The sequence below is a fragment of the Schistocerca piceifrons genome, chromosome 3 (genome assembly GCF_021461385.2).
Source record: "Schistocerca piceifrons isolate TAMUIC-IGC-003096 chromosome 3, iqSchPice1.1, whole genome shotgun sequence".
Taxonomy (NCBI): domain Eukaryota; kingdom Metazoa; phylum Arthropoda; class Insecta; order Orthoptera; family Acrididae; genus Schistocerca; species Schistocerca piceifrons.
The window spans coordinates 390,726,042-390,745,802 of record NC_060140.1 but is presented as its reverse complement, the minus strand read 5'-3'; the positions used below and the strand labels follow the sequence as shown (position 1 = coordinate 390,745,802).

The window sequence follows — 19,761 nt, the reverse complement described above, 5'->3', positions numbered from 1 at the left end:
TCACCACTATAGCAACAGTGTAAATGAATTAGGTCCTGAAATCTGCACTGTGACATCATGGAAATTACCCACTTGTGCATGTACGGTGCCTGCCAACTTTACTGTTTTGGCACTGGAGACAACACTTCATCCACTCTCTACAATCCCTCCTTGCTCCTGGCCACACGAGGCGATCTAGAATCAGATCAAGTGTAGATCTCGTTCCTGGGTGGCTCAGACTGTGTAGGGATTCGAATGCTTGCCGTCAGAAGTTCATAGACAGGTATGGATGTGGCTTGCCCGTGGACACATCACAATGCAGTTGCATGCTGGTGACAGGAATGTCTACAGATTGTAATTGCACTGAAGTCTGTGCATCTTGTAACAGGTCTTGCAGCCCTTGGTCTGACTTCTGTGCTACTGTGAGTGCAGTGTAGTCCAGTGTAGAGCTGTTCATGACACAAGAGAGACAGTCCGACATTATGTTGTCGATCCCAGAAATGTGTTAAACGTCTGTGGTGAATTGGGCAAAGTACAGCAGTTTATTGTGTTGCCTCTGTGAACAGTTCAGATTATTTTGCATGGAGGTGACTGTCAGCGACTTGTGGTCTGTAAATATTGTGAAGGCATGAGCCTCAACGTGAGGACGAAAGTATTTGGCAGTCTCATACATTTCCAGCAGTTTGTGGTTGTATGCGCTCCATTTCTCTTGCGAGGTGGTCAGCTTTTTAGAGAAGAAAGCTAGTGGCTGCCAGGCCTCATCAACCCATTCTATTGCTGCCTATTCTATTACTGTCTGGCTCGCATCTACAACCACATCGGCCGGCCGTGGTGGCCGAGCGGTTCTAGGCGCTTCAGTCCGGAACCGCGCGACTGCTACGGTCGCAGGTTCGAATCCTGCCTCGTGCATGGATGTGTGTGCTGTCCTTAGGTTAGTTAGGTTTAAGTAGTTCTAAGTCTATGGGACTGATGACCTCAGATGTTAAGTCCCATAGTGCTCCAAGCCATTTGAACCATTTTTTTTTACAACCACATCCATTCGGCTCAGGATTGCCAACAGTGCCGCATCCACTATCACTTGCTTGGTTTTCTCAAATGCTGCCATCATATCGTCTGTTCAGGTAATTGCTGAGTTGCCTTTAGCCTTCGGGCCTGCCAGCATGGCTGTCAGTGGCTCTTGAACTTCAGCTGCATGTGGCAGATGCAACCAATAAAAATTCAGTATGCCTAGGTAGCTTCTTAATTCCTTGCATGTGGCCAGCTGGAGCAGCTGGCGGATAGCCTCTATTTCGTTCAGCAATGGTAGCAAGCCTGAAGGAGTAAGGCGGTGGCCTCGGAAGTAAACTTGTGACTGTTCAAAGATACACTTCGTCACGTTCAGCACAATTCCGTACTCACTTGGATGTTGAAATACATCAATGAGATGCTGGCCACGTTCTTCTAGCGAGGATGAAAAGACCAAAACGTCGTTGAGGTAAGCGAAATAGAATGACAGGCCTCGCAGCACAGAATTGATGTACCTTTGCCACATTTTCTTCGCAGTCTGGAGACAAAAAGTCATAAATTTGCTTTCAAATAAGCCAAATGGCGTAATTATGGCTGTCTTCGGTATACCTTTGTTGGTCACTGGGATCAGTGTATAGGCCTTAGCACAATCTAGTACATTATACACACAAGCGCCACTCAACGCGCGGTTGAAGTCGCAGAGCAGAAGTATTGGGTACCTTTCAGGTATTGTGCGGTAATTCAGTGCTCTATAATCCCCACAAATTATATCTGCAAGTGAAAATTGCTCGAAATGTGTATAAACTCAACGGATTGACAGGCAGTAAAGTCCCACATTACTGAATATATCGAGAAATTGTCCCACAAATATACGGCCATCAACTTCATCATTAGTTGGTTTACACATTGCCGAGTGTCGTGGCCATATTTTTTCATCTGAAGACATGCGCCGAAAACTGGGCTAACCCTCAAATGTAACAGCTTAGATATAAGTGTTGCCAGGCACGGGAACTATCAAAATTGAAATTGGTCTCATCCCTAAATATCAGGGATGAGACCAATGTCAATTTTGATAGATCCCGTACCCAGCAACAGATGGCAACATTTATCTCTAAGCTGTTACATTTGAGGGTTAGCCTATTTTTCCGTGCATGTCTTCATTTGTTTCTTAGGTACTGTAAAGGAATCTCCAACTGGACATCTGCACCCACAGTGAACGTTAGCTCTTCTTAATATAATGTGAAGAGGTAGGAAAGTAATCTTCTTTGGTCGATCCAGCCATCTACTTGCTGCTCTTCTTCGTGGTCTTCTGCTTTCGGTTTAGTCTTACAAGATGGTCTTTTCTAAGTTATCACCTTGTCTTCCTAAAATGTTCCCAAGGAACTGGCCGTATTTTTGACTGACATGGGAAGATAGGGCTCTTGTGATGCTAAGTTCTGCTATAATGAAAGCATTGGTTCATATTTCTGCCCATGGTGTGCTTAACATCTTCCACAAATATTACAGTCATTGACTACCTCTAGATCCTTTCAAATGGTTCAAATGGCTCTGAGCACTATAGGACTCAACTGCTGTGGTCATAAGTCCCCTAGAACTTAGAACTACTTAAACCTAACTAACCTAAGGACAGCACACAACACCCAGCCATCACGAGGCAGAGAAAATCCCTGACCCCGCCGGGAATCGAACCCGGGAACCCGGGCGTGGGAAGCGAGAACGCTACCGCACGACCACGAGATGCGGGCTCTAGATCCTTTAAGCAACCTGTAGGTTGGATGTCAAATTAAGTCGGGTGATGCTGAGGGGATTAGATTTCGAAATGAGACACTTAAAGTAGTAAAGGAGTTTTGCTATTTAGAGAGTAAAATAACTGATGATGGTCGAAGTAGAGAGGATATAAAATGTAGACTGGCAATGGCAAGGAAATCATTTCTGAAGAAGAGAAATTTGTTAACATCGAGTATAGATTTAAGTGTCAGGAAGTCGTTTCTGAAAGTATTTGTATGGAGTGTAGCCATGTATGGAAGTGAAACATGGACGATAACCAGTTTGGACAAGAAGAGAATAGAAGCTTTTGAAATGTGGTGCTACAGAAGAATGCTGAAGATAAGGTGGGTGGACCACGTAACTAATGAGGAGGTATTGAATAGGATTGGGGAGAAGAGAATTTTGTGGCACAACTTGACTAGAAGAAGGGATCGGTTGGTAGGACATGTTTTGAGGCATCAAGGGATCACAAATTTAGCATTGGAGGGCAGCGTGGAGGGTAAAAATCGTAGAGGGAGGCCAAGAGATGAATACACTAAGCAGATTCAGAAGGATGTAGGTTGCAGTAGGTACTGGGAGATGAAGAGGCTTGCACGGGATAGAGTAGCATGGAGAGCTGCATCAAACCAGTCTCAGGACTGAAGACCACAACAACAACAACAGGTTGGATGTGATCTGAAACTTAGCGATTAATAACTTTTAGTTTGATTTTTCATGTTTATCTCTAGATATTAATGTAAATTAAAAGTCTTCACTGTGAAGAACAGATCATGAAGTTCCTCATCACTTCCTGCAATGAGGATAATATCAACTGCAAAGCACAAATTGGTTATTTTCCTACCGCCAATTGAAATTCCACTATTCTGGCCATACAGTCAGAAGTATTAACCCTACATTACTACACTGTTTCTCAATATTTTCAGCACATATTTTCTGGTATAAGTGAAAATAGGCATTTGTGGACTATGAAAAGTAACTTTACCATATTTCGATTTGCGTCTGTACCTACAATAAGTATGGAGCTCACTACTGCTGTTACAAATAAATAAATGTGTAAAACAGGACAAATAAGAGCAGTATTAAAGTTTCAGTCTCAGTGCCAAATGTAAACATACAGAGTTACACGTAAGTTGTCTGACAGTCTCATTCTGTCATGCACAGTACACTATGCTCAGTCCATAGATATTCTTGGTTTATGTATTCTGTCCATGATCCTGTCTCTGATTTTTTAGGTTTGTTATCTCTCAAAGTTTAGTTCTGTGCTGCAGTCGTTTATACCACCATAAAACATATTCGGTTTTTCGGAGCTAGATTTGAGACTAGAAAATTTAAATTTCTGTTTGTAAATTGATTTTAGTTGTAAACTCCTTGAAGCATTATCAAAGATTTTAACGGAAGTGGCAGTGTGAATATGAAAGTATGAAATACAGGTACCGTACCTCAACATTGTGTTGTGCTTACGGCAGCCAGCTATTGGACACTCAACGGCAATCTGTCTTCGCGTGTGAGACTTCGCCATCCCTTTAAACGCAATGTACGGCACATCGAGCCAGCATTTCTTAAAATAATGTCCGAGGACACCAGCTGTGGAACATGTCAAAGACTTGCTGACTGCTGCTTGCGTATTTCGAAGTGGTGTCCTATCCTTGTAGTAGCCGTCATAGTACTGTGGTCGTACTATGCTTACGTGGTAGAATTTTGCGTTTTCAGTGTGGATACAACATACGAGAATATAGTGTATCTGTTGGTTTTCCATTTTCTCTTTGTTTTAGTATTGGTGGCGTATTGGAGAACTAGTTTCACGCACCCCGGAGAAATTCCGGATAATTTCCAAATTCCACAGCCTGAAACATCCAACCAACTCGATGTCAACAATGGTGCAAGCATGAATGAACACTTAGAAGAAATTGTTCGAAACATTGGAGTGAAAACGCGAACAGCAACGGGAGATATTCGATACTGCGAAAAATGTCGGCTCATTAAACCTGACAGAGCACATCACTGCAGTGCCTGTGGGAAATGCATTCTCAAAATGGATCATCACTGTCCATGGGTTAACAATTGCGTTGGTTTTAACAATTACAAGTTCTTCATGCTGTTTCTGGTATATGCTATGTTGTACTGCGTTTTGATTGGGAGTTCAACGCTGATGTACTGTATAAGGTTTTGGAAACAGCAAACGCAGAACAATAAGTGGCAAGTTTATATCCTATTCCTGTTATCTGTTATGTTTCTTATCAGCATAGCGCCGTTATTTTTTTACCACTGTTTTCTTCTCCTAGACAACAGGACGACCCTAGAAGCTTTTAGAGCGCCAGTGTTTCTGCATGGAATTGATAGGGACGGATTCAACTTGGGCAGAAGTAAAAATTTTAGGGAAGTCTTTGGAGAAAATTGGCTTTTATGGTTTCTTCCAGTGTCAAGCACTCCTGGTGATGGCGTTCACTTCCCATTACGCATTCGTAACTCTGGCAGAACGTATAATACTGTGGAGAGAGGTGACAGTCATTTTAAACGCAATCATGAATATGGTGAAGTAAAGTGAATCCAGCAATAGACCCATCTTTTGACAGTCGGTTCCGAGAAAGCAAGGATCAAGTGTGAATGAGTGGATACAGATCTTTTCTCGAGTCGGCTTTTAAAACTCGGCTAAATAGATGGCGTACAGATTGTCTTAACAATACGGCATCAATTCGGTACGGCACTTTGTGTTTCAGATAGTACGAGCATGAACATCAATCCATAAAAAAAGAATAAGCGTCAGTTGTACTACATATTCACGCATTCTTCATATTTATTTAGAAATAAAACATGTAATCGTAAATTCTATCAAAATGCTGGCTTGATCACATTACATTTATTTTCAGCTTAATAGACACAGCAACATTAAAGATGTTGAAGTGGCATATTGTTTACGATGTACGAAAAGGTAAGTCACAACTACTTGCAGTGACCATATTTTCAATTATATCTGATAGTTTTGTAACGTTTTTTCTACGTGAACCCGCAATAAGGGCACTTATTTCAGATCCTTCACAGAGCTGTTCTGACAAACAACTGAGACTACCAGCACGGTAGGTAGGCCTATGCGTACTTGAAAAATTTCAACAGACAACAGCTAAAACCAGACCTTATTACTCCTACAGAACACGCAGGCCCCACTGGTAGGTGCTATTATGGAAACTGCAGGCGTGATATAAGTAGGATACCGTAATAGTTTCCCTTTCAGCTCTGGTAGTGTCACTATGTCACTGGAGAACGTCTGTTCTACTTCGTAAAAGTCTGATGCTGACCGCAAAAACCATTTAACGACGCGTTCCCGGAATTTTCATTAGAAATTCATTTAATAGCCTGGTAATTTATTTGTATTAAAAATAAGTGGGCATTTCTTTTGTCATCTGTTTCCTAGTTTCCAACTTTTTTCTACGCTCCCCTTCACCCGCCTCTTGATAAGGTAGATGCCCATTTTATCCTGCAACGAAGGAGACGACTCAACTAGAAACAGTAGTACAGTGAGAAGAAATATTTTGAGAACTCAGAAAAGCATTTTGCAAGCTTATAGTACAAAGGTTGACATGCAAATACGCTATTTTTATATATGTAAGAAGTGCTAGGAGCCTTGCTTAATACTATACTTGTAAGTTATAAGTGAACAGATAAAGCACATCTGGTGAGCTCATTACCAAATCTACGACTAGTACACCAGTAAAAAGACCGTAAATTTCAGCATAGCAACTCTGTTCCAGTATCTCCTGGAAGAAAATAAAAGTATGATGGAGGCGGATGGGTGAGGGGGGAGGGGCAAGAAGGGTCACTAGTGCGCCCTCCCCCCCCCCCCCCCCCCCAGATAAGGAGATTTTACTCATAAACTGAGAGCATAACCATCAACTCCCTGAGATATTAATAAGTTTATTGTGTCATTTTTAAAATTTAGTTCTTATTGGATGACATCTCAAATCAGGCCAACACATTTACATAACAAAAATGGTAATTTGAAAGTCTTGTGCCCCACTGCCCCCGCCTTCCCCACCCCCCCTCCTGCGAACACCAATGCTGTAACAGCTTTCAAATTGAGCTTAACATATGGTACACTTCACAAATAAATAAACTTAATGCAAAGCCCATTGCTAATTATCCTAAAAAAATAAATCTCAGCAGAGTGATGATGACAGGGAAAGATACATCATGATTGAAAGGAAAGGTCGTAGATATCAGATTAAAATTTCCAGCCGGCTGGTGTGGCCGTGCGGTTCTAGGCGCTTCAGTCTGGAACATCGTGACCGCTACGGTCGCAGGCTCGAATCCTGCCTCGGGCATGGATGTGTGTGTTGTCCTTAGGTTAGTTAGGTTTAAGTAGATCTAAGTTCTAGGGGACTGATAACCACAGATGTTAAGTCCCATAGTGCTCAGAGTCATTTGAACCATTTTTTAAAATTTCCAGGAAACAAATAATTAGTATATCTCAAATTTAAAAATAAATTTGCATGTTAACCAAAAATGTAGTTAAAAATGAAATAAATAACTATGATGAATTTACAAACATATTCTTGTTCCTGTGGCTTTGCCCTGCTTCATGGCAGGATCAGCATGATTATGAATGGATTTGGCATGGTTAATTTAAAGGGCTGTCAGATGCTTTTCCAAATAATATAACTTAGTGTGATGGGGAAAAGTGCCAGAAAATCACATCCTGGCTGCACATTGACCATTGTTCTTAATCTGCCAGACAGATCTAATCCAGGTTGGTACATCCATGTCCTGAAAGTGGCGCTTTAATACACATGGCTATCTGAGTGGGTGTAAATTAGCAGTGATAACCCAAATAACATTTTGTAAACTTTGCTAATCAGCCAGTCCACTCAAGAATTGCAAATTAGTTGCACAAACCCTACCATCTCATGCAAAACAGACAATAAATGTGATAATTTCTTAGCTGCATACAAATTTTATAAACTGGCAAACAAACTCAATATTCCCAAACCAAATAACTATGACATATTCAGTAATTTAATCATAAAGTGTGCAGAAGAGGAAGTCAAAAACTCATTTCTTTTGCTTTCCAATGTGGTACTAGGTGCAAGCATTTTCATAAAGTATCTTAAGCTTACAGTTACCATTATATAACCAGTTCAGCAAGGGGAATTTAAAATCTGTAGGTATTTCTACATACATGCTATGCACAACAAAAATTCATTGGAGTACACAGAAATTGAACAGTTGCACCTAGACAGATATAAATTGGATCATATTTGTGTACATAAATTATAAGGAAAGGGAGAGGAACTGTAGACATAAGAAGTGGGGAAGGACCCAGGCCCCAGATGTAAATAAATTCATCTACATCTACAGGATTACTCTGCAACTCACAGTTAAGTGCCTGGCAGAGGGTTGACTCAACACCTTTTAGAGTGTTGTGCTTCATTTATGAACTAGGAAACTTACTTATGTGATAGTGTTTCTGATAGTGCACTATGCCACAACAGGGAATTTATTACACTTCATCAAGCAATCAGAGATAGTTCCAATAAAACTTTGTAAAATTAACTACTGACATGGAAGTCTTTGTATGAATTAACTTCATCTCAACAGTGATAATTAAAGGAATGATAAGACTACCCTTAACATATTGTTGTAATCAATGACTTTGGGTATAATTCCTAACACAAAAGGACGTAGTAACATGCATCTATAAAAATGGAAATAAATAAGCAAATCATCTGTTGTTAGTAGCGCACTTCACTTCTCCCAGATTTTGAGAAAGTGGTCTACGATAAAATATAAAACAGTGACTCTTTTACATGTAACAATATTATGAGAAGGAAAGTTCCTACTCATCATATAGCGGAGATGCTGAGTCATAGATTAGCACAACAAAAAGACTCTCACAATTAAAGCTTTTGGCCGTTAAGGCCTTTGTCAACTTAGTGTATGTGTGTGTGTGTGTGTGTGTGTGTGTGTGTGTGTGTGTGTGTGTGTGTGTGTGTCTATTGTTGATGAAGGCCTTAATGGCTGAAAGCTTTAATTGTGAGAGTCTTTTTGTTGTTATATCTGTGACTCAGCATCTCCACTATTTGGTGAATAGCAACTTCCCTTCTTGTAATACTGATACATTCCATCCTGGATTTTCCGTTGTTTGTCTTTTATATGGTTATAATTGCTTCTCAGTTTGTCTTTAGCTATACTAGAAAGCTATACTAGACCTCACAATAAACAAGTAAAACTATCCCATCAGTACACTTTGTGGACTTGACAAAGATTTTGATTGTGGTGGTCACAAAATTCTGCTTGATATATTGAAGTCTTAAGGCATTAATAGCACACTTCTACAAGGACAGAGTCTTGCCTTCACAATAGAATACAGATGGTTGTATTGACAGGGATGAAACGGACTTCATAAGGAAGGAAAGTAACATAAAACAATTCACTATGATTGATACTGACCCACTCTGGCTTTGAACGTATGTGAAACTGATTTTCCAATGACTTGAATGGATTCATAAAAAACATTAATTTTTTTATGACTCCAGCATTCTAATGCAGGGATCAAATTCACTCTAATGTGCCACAGCTTAGGAGAAAGCTGAACAGATCTATAAATGATTAACAGCAAATATTTTTAATATCAGAAAACATCCTCCCATACCGATATCTAGAGTTACATCAGGGTCCTCAGAATGTTGTGTTGCAAAAGGACCACTTCAATCATTGTTGCTGTTTTTTGAACTTCAGTACTTTCATAATACGTCGTAAGTACAGTATTCTGCTTCATAAATCTTCCTATCAATAATGCAGCAATATGGCAAAGTTTGGAAATAATTTACATTGCTTGATGTCAGCAATGGCTGCTTGTACTTGATGAATAGTTAGTGCAGTAATTGTGTACATGGATCTCTGTTGATTCTAAGTAGATTTGCTCAACTGTTGCTCATCCTGTAATGTGGAAGAGCTAACTCTTCTCTGTCTGATATACTTGCAGATGTATCAAATTGTAGTGGGAAGCAGTGATGTATTTTCAGGTCACTTTTTAACTAAGTTTACATACCATGTATTACTGTGACGGGGTTAGATGACAACTGTAAATCTTGCATTACTGTCATAATCTCACTTTTGTTAATACAGTCAGTCAAATATGCAATTACTGACTGTGATGAATGCTTCTTTTAATAACTCATCACCCAGGAAAGACTTTTTGTTCTGTGTGAATACATGAGAAATTTAGATAGAAGCAAGAGTGGCAATTTTAAATTTCATTACAAGCCTAGTTAGGATAAATTGTTGGTCAGACAATGTTGATCATAGATGAGTTATTTTCTTCTTTTGTATTTCATATAGAAGTGAATAGCTTGTATTAGAAAGGGTAACTTTGTCTGTTGTGACATTCAACTTTGTTTTTGTAGCACTGCAAGTCTACGGTCACACATAAAACAGACACTCATTTTTTGATTAAAATGAGAAAGTATTTCCAACCATGGTGTGGAATATAGGTTTCATTGTTTGTGTTCTACAGGCTCGATACATGGTCAAGCCATATTAGTGTTACTATTACCTACATTCAACATCAATATGCAATAACATAAACAGCAGATGACAGTACCCACAGTTGAGGATTTGTACAGTATGTCGGGGCACATGGAAAACAGTACAGTCATGTTGTAAAGTAACAATGGAGTCATTTATCTGTGTCCAAAAGGGCATAATCATTGGCTATTGGGCCAAGGGTGGAAGCATTTTTGAAACAGTTAAGTTTGAAAATTTTTCAAATGCGATTAAGGGTAAACTTTACTTTGCATGATAGAATGGTACTATTCAAAACCGAGGCAACTGTGGTGCACCACATCACATAAATGATAGGAGTGAATGACATTTGCGAAGATGTGTGCAGGCAAATAGAGCAACTGACCACCCAGATGTACCAAGAGACTACCAACAGTATCTCCTCAATGACCATTCAGCGAACTTTGCTGTGTATGGGTCTCTGCAGCAGGCACCTGATTCAAGCACCCACGCTGACTGCTGTTCATCGGTGACAAAAACTGGAATTTGTACACCAGTACCACAGCTGGAAGCACACTGTGTCACAAAAGGTGGCCTTTTCAGATGAGGCACAGTTCATGATCTATCAGACAGATGGCGTGAAATGTCTGAAAGCATATAATCTACAGGCATTATGTTTTCAGGGCATTCCCTCAGTGATCTCACCATTCTGGAAGGAGCAATGGATCAACACAGCTATGCATCTATCCTTGAAGACCACCCCTACCTGCAATTTGTTTGTCCTCTGCACAATGGCATCTACTAGCAGGACAACACAATGTGACAGTCACCATGCAGTGTACCTGTGTCGTTCAAAGAGCACCAGGATGATTTTACTGTACTCTCTTCTCCACTAAACTCCTAGAATTTAAACCTAATCAAGAATCTGTGGTACTGACTCAGTTGGGCTGTTTGCACCGTGGATCCTCAACTGAGAAACCTAGTACAACTGACCACAGCACTGGAGTCAGCACAGCTCCACATACCTGTAGGTACCTTTCTGAACCTCATTATCTCTCTTCCTCCATGACTTGCACTGCAAAAGGTGGTTATTTAGGATTTCTGACAAGTGGTCACATTAATCTGACTGGACAGTGTAAATCAGACAACGGAAAGCTGAGGTTGGGACATCAACAGTGTAGGAAATTGACTGATTGCTACCCACCATAAAGATGACATGTTGAGTCACAATGAAAAGACTGTTACACATTTAGCTTTTGGCCAAAGCCTTCTTTAGAAAAGGAAACACACATTCATTCCCACAAGCAAGCACACTACACATGCAAGAGCACACACACACACATGACCGCCATCCCCAGCAGCTCTGACTTGAATAGAGCTGTCACGTGAATGAAAGAGCAGTCTTGAGCGGCTGGGAAAGGGGAAGGGATGGCAGGGTTCGAGTGGGCAGAGAGAAGAGATTTGCCTAGTGGATTGTGCAGCGACTGGATTGTATGCAAGCATGACAAGACTGCCACTAGGTGCACCTTAGAGAGGCTGTGGGGCAGAGAGGTGTGGAGGTGAAACAGAGAGCAGAAAAGAAGAGGAGCAGCTAAGAGGAAAGATGGTCAGATTCATTGGCAGAAGGTGGCACGCAATGAGGGTGATGGGCATGAATATGGAGGACATGATAGGACAGCAGCTGCAGACACAGTTGGGTGGAAGGTGTGGGGAAAGTACATTACTGTAGGTTGAGGCCGGGATGATTTCAGGAGCAGAGAAAGTGTTGTAAGGATAACTCTCACATGTGCAGTTCAGAAAATCTGGTGATGGAGGGAAGGATCCAGATGGTCCAAGTTGTGAAGCAGCCATTGAAATCAAACATGTTGTATTCAGCTGCATGTTGTGCTGCAGGTTGGTGTACTTTTTTCTTGGCACCAATTTGGCGGTGACCATTCATCTTTATGGATAGCTAGTTGCTAGTCATATCAACATACAAAGCTGTGCAGTGACTGCTGCAGTGCTGGTATATAACATGGCTGCTTTCACAGGTGGCTTGGCCTCTGATGGGGTAGGATAAACCTGTGACAGGACTGGGACACTATGTGCTGGCTGGGTGGATTGGATAGATCTTACATCTGAGTCTTCCACAAGGATGTGATCCCTGTGTCAAGGTATTTGGATTGGGAGTGGCAAAGAGGTGGACTAGGGTGTTGTGGAGTTTTGTTGGGTGTTAGAATACCACTTTAGGAGGAGAGTGAAGGATCTTGGATAGGACGTCCCTCATATCAGGGCATGGTAATAGGTAATCAAAGCCCTGATGAAAGACGTCGTTCAGCTGTTCCAGTCCGGGTTGGTATTGGTGAGAAAGGGGCCACTCTGTAGCTGGTTATTAGGGTGGTGGGAGGATTGGGGGTGTGTGAATATGAGATGTGAGATCTATTTGTGTACTGGGGCTGGGGATAGTGACTGTGAAGGCCTTAGTTATAACTTCAGCATACTAGGCAAATGAGTCCTTGTCACCGCAGATATTCCGTCACTGGGTGGTTAGGCTGTATGAAGGGATTTTTTTGGTGTAGAAGAGGTGACAGCTGTTGAAATACTGGTACTGTTGGTGGTTAGTGGGTTTAATGTGGATGGATAAGTGGATGGAACCATCAGAGAGGAGGAAGTCAATGTCCAGGAAGTGGCATGCTTGATTGAGGAGGATCAGGTGAAACGGATGGGAGAGAAGGTATTGAGGTTGTGAAGGAATGACGATAGCATCTTGGCCGTGAGTCCATATAATGAAGACGTCATCAGTGAACCTGAGCCATCCAGACTAGGAGATTAATATTTTGGGGTGCTAGCAAGGTCTCCTCTAGATGGCCTGTAAATGGGTTGATATAAGAGGGTGCATTTGGGATGACCATGGTTGTGCTGCAGATTTGTTTGTTTACTTTCACTTCGTAACAGATATAGTTCTGAGTTAGGATAAAGTTAGTAAGGTGTATGAGGAATGCCGTAGTGTCTTTGGATTCTGAAGGCCATTGGGGAAGGTAGTGTTAAATCACAGCAAGGTAAGGGATGTTGGTGCATAGAGAAGTGATGTTGACAGTGGCGAGTAGGGATTCAGGAGGTAAGGCAGTGGGAATGGTGGAGAGTCAGTGAAGGAAGTGGATGGTATCTTTGACACAGAGGGCTAAATTACAGATTAGTTAGAGGTGTTACTCAGTGATGGCCAAAATTCTTTTGGTGGGTGCACAGTAAAACTAGCTACAATGGTGAATCCAGGATTGTTGAGTTTGTGAATCATGTAGAAGGTCAGTTTGCAGGATGTCATAGGGGTGAGGAGGGAAATGGATTTAGGTAAGAGGTTCTAGGAAGGGCCTAAGACTTTGAGCAGGGATTGGAGGTTATATCGAACTTCTGCGATGGCACCACTCAGGCAGAGTAGGTAGGTAGAGGAGTCAAATAATTGGCAGAAGCCCTCAACCAGGTAGTCACTGTGATTCATGAAGACAGTGGTGGAACTTTTGTCTGCAGGTAGGATAATTAGGTTAGGATTAGTTGGAATGATCACCAGACATCGTCAGAGGAATCAAGAGAGCAGAATGTGATGTATATCTGAGAGCCGTAAAAAATTTAAAAGAATGGTCAGCTTGCAGGACAATATGGAAATGTGTGAATATTAACATGGACATCAAGCTATGTGCAACTGTAACAGCATGTACACATCAGGCCATAGTTGCCATACCACATAATGCAGTGATTTAATAATCACATATGAGTATGTAACTTAGATACAAGAGTATGGATTATGGAGAATGTAAATTACAGAGACATCACAAAACATATATGAATATCACTATAGAAATCGAGATGCATACTAGTGTAACATAACACAGACATCAAGCCAGAAGAGTCTGCTGGATGTAGAAGTATTACTCATGCCTTAAGTTTCAAGTTTGTCAGTTTGGCTGCTTATTTCTCTTAGCCTGAAATTCAGTTTGTGTGATAGTATAACATATGTTTCACATTTGTAGTGCAGCAGTACTTCTATACAATGAGGCATGCCTAAGTCTAGGTCCACCTACTGGAGTAAACATAGACAGACAGTGATAATTTTAGGTGTTTTTTTTTTTTCAGATGTATCAGGTTATCATGACAACTATCAGTTGAATCAACTGCTGTTGTACACATAATGGGTATTTTCTCACAAGGTGCTGTTGTACACATAATGTGTGTATTGTCACTAGGTTTGTAACAACTTTATACTTTATGTATATGGTATCACTGCTGCTGGAAGTCGGACTGGATACTGACTGATGTACTTTGATAAGCTGCATTGTAAGTATACAGTTTGTGTTACTCTTCCAGTTTATAGAATATATTTGTCAAAATTTTATGGCATATCTTAGTGTCAAAGGGAATATGATTTTTATAATGTAGATCTTGAGCTATGTAGCACATTTTTTGCAGTTGTTCGCAGTCTACCTTGAACTGGTATGCTTTGTGTGATATTATTGTTTTATGTCCTTTGTTACAAATGTATCTTTTCCTTATATTGTGTATAGTAACACTCCAGTTTGAAGTCTGGTGGGTCAGTAGCCTATGGGCTCCAGCAAGATTTTTTGTATTAGATTTGATGTATTACATTTCTGTTTGTGATCAAATATGGTTACAAAAGTGTATATGATAGCAGAGTTTTGAAGGAATGTTTTATAACATAGACCTTGAGCTATGTATTACATTTTTCGCAATAATCTATTTTCCTACATTAAAAATGTGGTTTGGATTCTTGTTATTCTCATTGATCATAACATTTAAACAGAATTTACAGTGAGTACTCTCACAAAATATCTGTTATTTGTATGTAATTAAAGCTTAAAAATCGTTAAATGTCAACATCTGGTCACACTCTGTTATTGGCTGATGCTGTGGTGACGTCATAGGCTAGGAGTAAGATGAAGCTATATTTGTGTTATAAAGGTGTTAGCCAAAATTGTGAGGTTTTTACATACTTTTTCTGCAAATAGTTTAGCTATTTGGTGATGGAAAACGCAATTACAACTTTTAAGGGACAATAGAAAGGTATTTTGTGAACACTAATAGTGGAAGCCTTGTGAAAGTTGATGTGTTTATGCTCCAACCATTTAGAGCAGTGATATTTGCAATGATAGACATTCTTTTCCCTGCTCCCTGCTACATTATTAAACTTCCTCAGAACTAAGGAATTATTGAACTTTTTCAAATGGCCATATATTATAAATAGATTGTTGACTATCAGTCATGAGCTACAACCCAAAACACATTTAAATTATTCTTACTGCTGATTCCCTCTGTAGAAGACACTCAGAAGAGGACCTGTTTCTAGCAGCCACTCAGTAGCGCAACGGATAACACATATGGCTGCAGATAAAGAGGTCACATGTTCAAATCCTGAAAGTGTCATATATATTTAAAGTTTTACACAAAATACGAAAATAGCATTAGCAAGAGCTGATTGTGGCAGTTGTTTCAATTGTGGGGTGTATTGTATACAGCTTCACATTAGTCTTAGTCTGAGAAATGGAGAACGGAGAATAAATGCATTTAGTTTGTGAACAAACAATACACTTTTCTGGAAAGCATTATTAGTAGTGAAGACATCACCATATGCCCTCAGTACAATGAGGTGTTGCATGATGAGGTTATACAGAGATATTTAAAGTGTATCCAACATGCAGGTGACACTAACATAAGGGCAGTGATGTTTGTGAGTGTAAACTAATGTTGGTGTCTGAAGCAGACTTACTTCATCTTTATGTAAGATGATGAAACTGCAAAAGTTCAAACAATAAGGATCCTAGCTGCACAGTGCAAAGATAAAAATGTTTCTAATAAACTGAAAAGTTTGTGGTCACATGAACTAGAAAATACCTTTGTGGACATGACATGAGTGAATAGAGATTGCAAATGTAAGTGCATGTGAACAGCAAGGAAAACACAATAATATTCTGTTTCTGGCTGGTGTGGTGAAATTTTATGATTGTGACTCAGTTTTCATTTTGGGTTACATTCGAACCAGTGCTCTATGGATATGAACTCATAAAATACAACGGTCTACCACTGTAACAACAGAGGTGTAGTTGGGTAAAATGACAATTTTCATTAGAAGTTTAATTTCATTGAATGACGCTATCCTTCTTTGTAACAGTGGGAGAGTGTATCTCAGAGGTGAGTTAATGTTAACTTCAAGATGCAGCACAGTTTTAATCAAGGTAGTGAATTTGTATGTGGACATGGTGGCAGTTTGCCAGTACAATGAAGTCACATTTTGTGCATATTCTCTTTCTATGGAACAATCAAAACACTTTTTCACCAGTTTTTATAGATGTATTGGTACAGTATGGTACTACACACCATTTGTAACCCATTTTCCAAAACAAGGCATCACTCTCAATTAGCATTATGATAACGGGAGCAGCAAGCTAGTCAGTTACATCACAGACATCATGACTCGAATGGAGCATTTTTAGCATTTCAGATTATCTCAATTTCATTTTTGTTTTTATAAAAGAATGTAGGAATCCACAAGGAAGCATGTAAGGAGCCTAAGATAACATAATCATTTAAGACAGTTTCCAGAGAACAGTCAAATAACCTAATGTTTACAGTCTACATTGAGCTGGTACAATTTACCCAATACTATTTTTTTAATGTCATTGTGACATCTTTTAAAATTTACCCTTTGCTTATACTGAACATACACTTAAGTGCCAAAGAAACTGGTAGAAACATGCATATTCAAATAAAGAGATATGTAAACAGGCAGAATAGAGCACTAGTTGGCAGCACCTACACAAAACAAGTGTCTATCACAGTTGTTAGATCAGTTACTGCTGCTACAATGACAGGTTATCAAGATTTAAGTGAGTTTGTACATGGTGTTATAGTCAGTGCATGAGTAATGGGACACAGTATATCTGAGCTAGCGATGAAGTGGGGATTTTCCCATACGGCCATTTTGTGAGTGTACCGTGAATATCAGGAATCTGGTAAAACATCAAATCTCTTAACATTGCTGGGGCCAGAAAAAGACCCTGCAAGAACGGGACCAATGACAACTGAAGAGAAACGTTCAATGTGACAGAAGTGCAATCCTTCTGCAAATTGCTGCAGATTTCAATGGTGGATCATCAACAAGTGTCAGCATGTGAACCATTCCATGAAACATCATTGATATGGGCTTTCAGAGCCGAAGGTCCACTCATGTACCCTTGATGACTGTGCGGCACATAGCTTTATGCCTCGCCTGGGCCTGTCAACACTGAAATTGCACTGTTGATGACTGGAAACATATTGCCTGGTGGATAAATCTCATTTCTGATTGTATTGAGAGGATGGATGTGTTCGGGTATGGAGACAACCTCATGAATTCATGTAACCTGCATGTCAGCAGGGGATTGTTCAAGTTGGTGGAGGTCTGTAATGGTATGGAGCATGTGCAATTGGAGGAATATGGGATCCCTGATATGTCTAGGTACAACTCTGACAGGTGACAATGTAAGTAAGCATCCTGTCTGATCACCTGGATCCATTCATGTCCATTATGCATTCCTACAGACTTGTGCAATTCCAGCAGGACACTGCAACGTCCCACACATCAAGAATTGCTACAGAGTGGCTCCAGGACACTCTTCTGAGTTCAAACATTTCTACTTCCCACCAAACTCCCCAGCAGAGTGTGTGGCACTTCTGCATACTCACAGTGACCCTAGACAATGTTAGGTAGGTGTACCAGTTTGTTTGGCTCTTCAGTGTAATAACACTCCTGTTAGAAGTCAGGTGGGTCAATAGCCAATGAACTCTGGCAGAAGATGTTGTATTACATGTGATGTAATACACTACTGTTTGTGATAAAGTATGGTTGCTAAAGTGTATGTGATAGCAGAATTTTGTAATAACATCATTGTTTTCACAGTGCTACCGTAAAACAGGTACAGTGTAATATTTATGTGACATAGACATCAAGCTATGTAATACTGGTCTCTCAATGGTTTTCTGTCCATCAGGGACCCTATACACATTGTTTTAAACAGCTTAGGAATCTGAATTTTTAAGAGAAGTTATGTTATATTGAAGTGTTACCATAAAATAAATATAGTGTAATACATATGTAACATAGACATCATGCTACATATTACAGTTCATGCAGTTGGTCGTACTCTACCTGCATCCCAAATGCTGTTTGATAGTACAGAATGAAAGTAGAGTATCTATTGCTGTATTGATACAGTGTCCTCTGACATGTAGCCAGCAAAGTTACATATCTTGTTTTTCTGGCATGTAGCTTAGAGAGACACGTATTTTACAAACATATTTCTGGGTTCATGATATGTCCTCAAGTACCTGACTTGTCCATGTATAGTGATATAGTACTTCTTAAAATATCTTCTCCAATCCAATTAGTTACTGGATGTCAGGTTATTTTCACAGAGTGTTTCTATGATGTTACTATAAAATAAGTATAATGTAACATTTATGTAATTTAAATATTGAGCTACATATTACTGTTCTCATAATTGTGTGCTGACCATCCAGGACCCTATTTGCCTTGCTTTAATCTGATTGGGAGAGTGTAATTTTAAGGGTATTTGTGTCTTATAATGTTATCATACAATAAATATCGTTGAACTTGTATGTAACTGGATACTGAGGTATGTATTAGCATTCTCACAATTGGTTGTAATATGTCTGGAGCTTATATGCTCTGCCTGATAATACAGAATAAAAACAGTATGTCTATTGCTGTCATGATGTAATGTTCTCCAACATATGGCTGGTACAGATATGAATATAAGATTTCAGTTCTTTACCATGTACGTCTTCTGGTTGTGTGTTATAATGCTGATCACAGAAATAGTACCTATTGCTTTATTGATGTAGTGTGTTTCAGCATATGACCCGTAGAGACAGCTATTTTAGAAATATATTTCTAGGTTCACGGTATGTCTCACTTATCTGTTCTGTACATAAATCAAAATGTAGTAGTTGTTAAAAGTTTCTGTCCATTTTATTACTGAATTTCAGGTTATTTGTAAGAAGTTATTGCATTGGTACTGGTCTGTCCCTTGGTGTTTTCATAAAACAAATTTGACAAAATGAACTTGAATCTCATATCTTAATATTTGTGCAGCTTATACATTTTAAGTATTTTAACATGTTAGTGGATACCAGGTTGTGCAATACATTTTCCACTGCTACTACTCAGTCCCATGGCATTTTGATAAATGAGTTTGAACCTCATACCTTAAATATCTGTGCAGCTTATGTTTCAAATATTTAATTGAATGTACAAGGGTGGTTTGAAAAGTTCTCAGAATCACCATGAGAGGTCAGCACTATCACAATGAGTTGTTCATGTGATGTTCATTGGACTATTGCCTGTAAACACATACCACAACAGTGCTCTTGGAAGGGAGCTGTGGTGGTGACGTGGCTCTGTAGTTGTTCCCATGTAGTGATTTGTGAAGATGGAAAAAAATCAATATTCGAGCATTGATTCAGTACTCC

General features: G+C 39.7%; 2 protein-coding genes across 2 annotated transcripts in view; both read left to right on the top strand.

The window, feature by feature from the left end:
* The window catches only part of LOC124788685 (solute carrier family 22 member 7-like), a 122,918-nt gene extending 118,881 nt beyond the window's left edge, over positions 1-4,037 (top strand). Inside the window, exon 10 of the mRNA XM_047255967.1 lies at positions 3,984-4,037. Within this exon, the coding sequence (XP_047111923.1) occupies positions 3,984-4,037 (54 nt within the window). The remainder of the gene's footprint in view (positions 1-3,983) is intronic.
* A 599-nt stretch (positions 4,038-4,636) lies between these two features.
* On the top strand, positions 4,637-5,296 carry LOC124788684 (palmitoyltransferase ZDHHC2-like). Its single transcript, XM_047255966.1, has one exon. It carries the CDS (start codon positions 4,637-4,639, stop codon positions 5,294-5,296), a length of 660 nt encoding a protein of 219 aa, XP_047111922.1.
* The last annotated feature ends 14,465 nt before the right edge of the window (positions 5,297-19,761 follow it).

What these genes read in the sequence shown, in the direction of transcription:
- LOC124788684 (XM_047255966.1), top strand. Translation starts at nt 4,637, where the DNA reads ATGAATGAACACTTAGAAGAAATTGTTCGAAACATTGGAGTGAAAACG.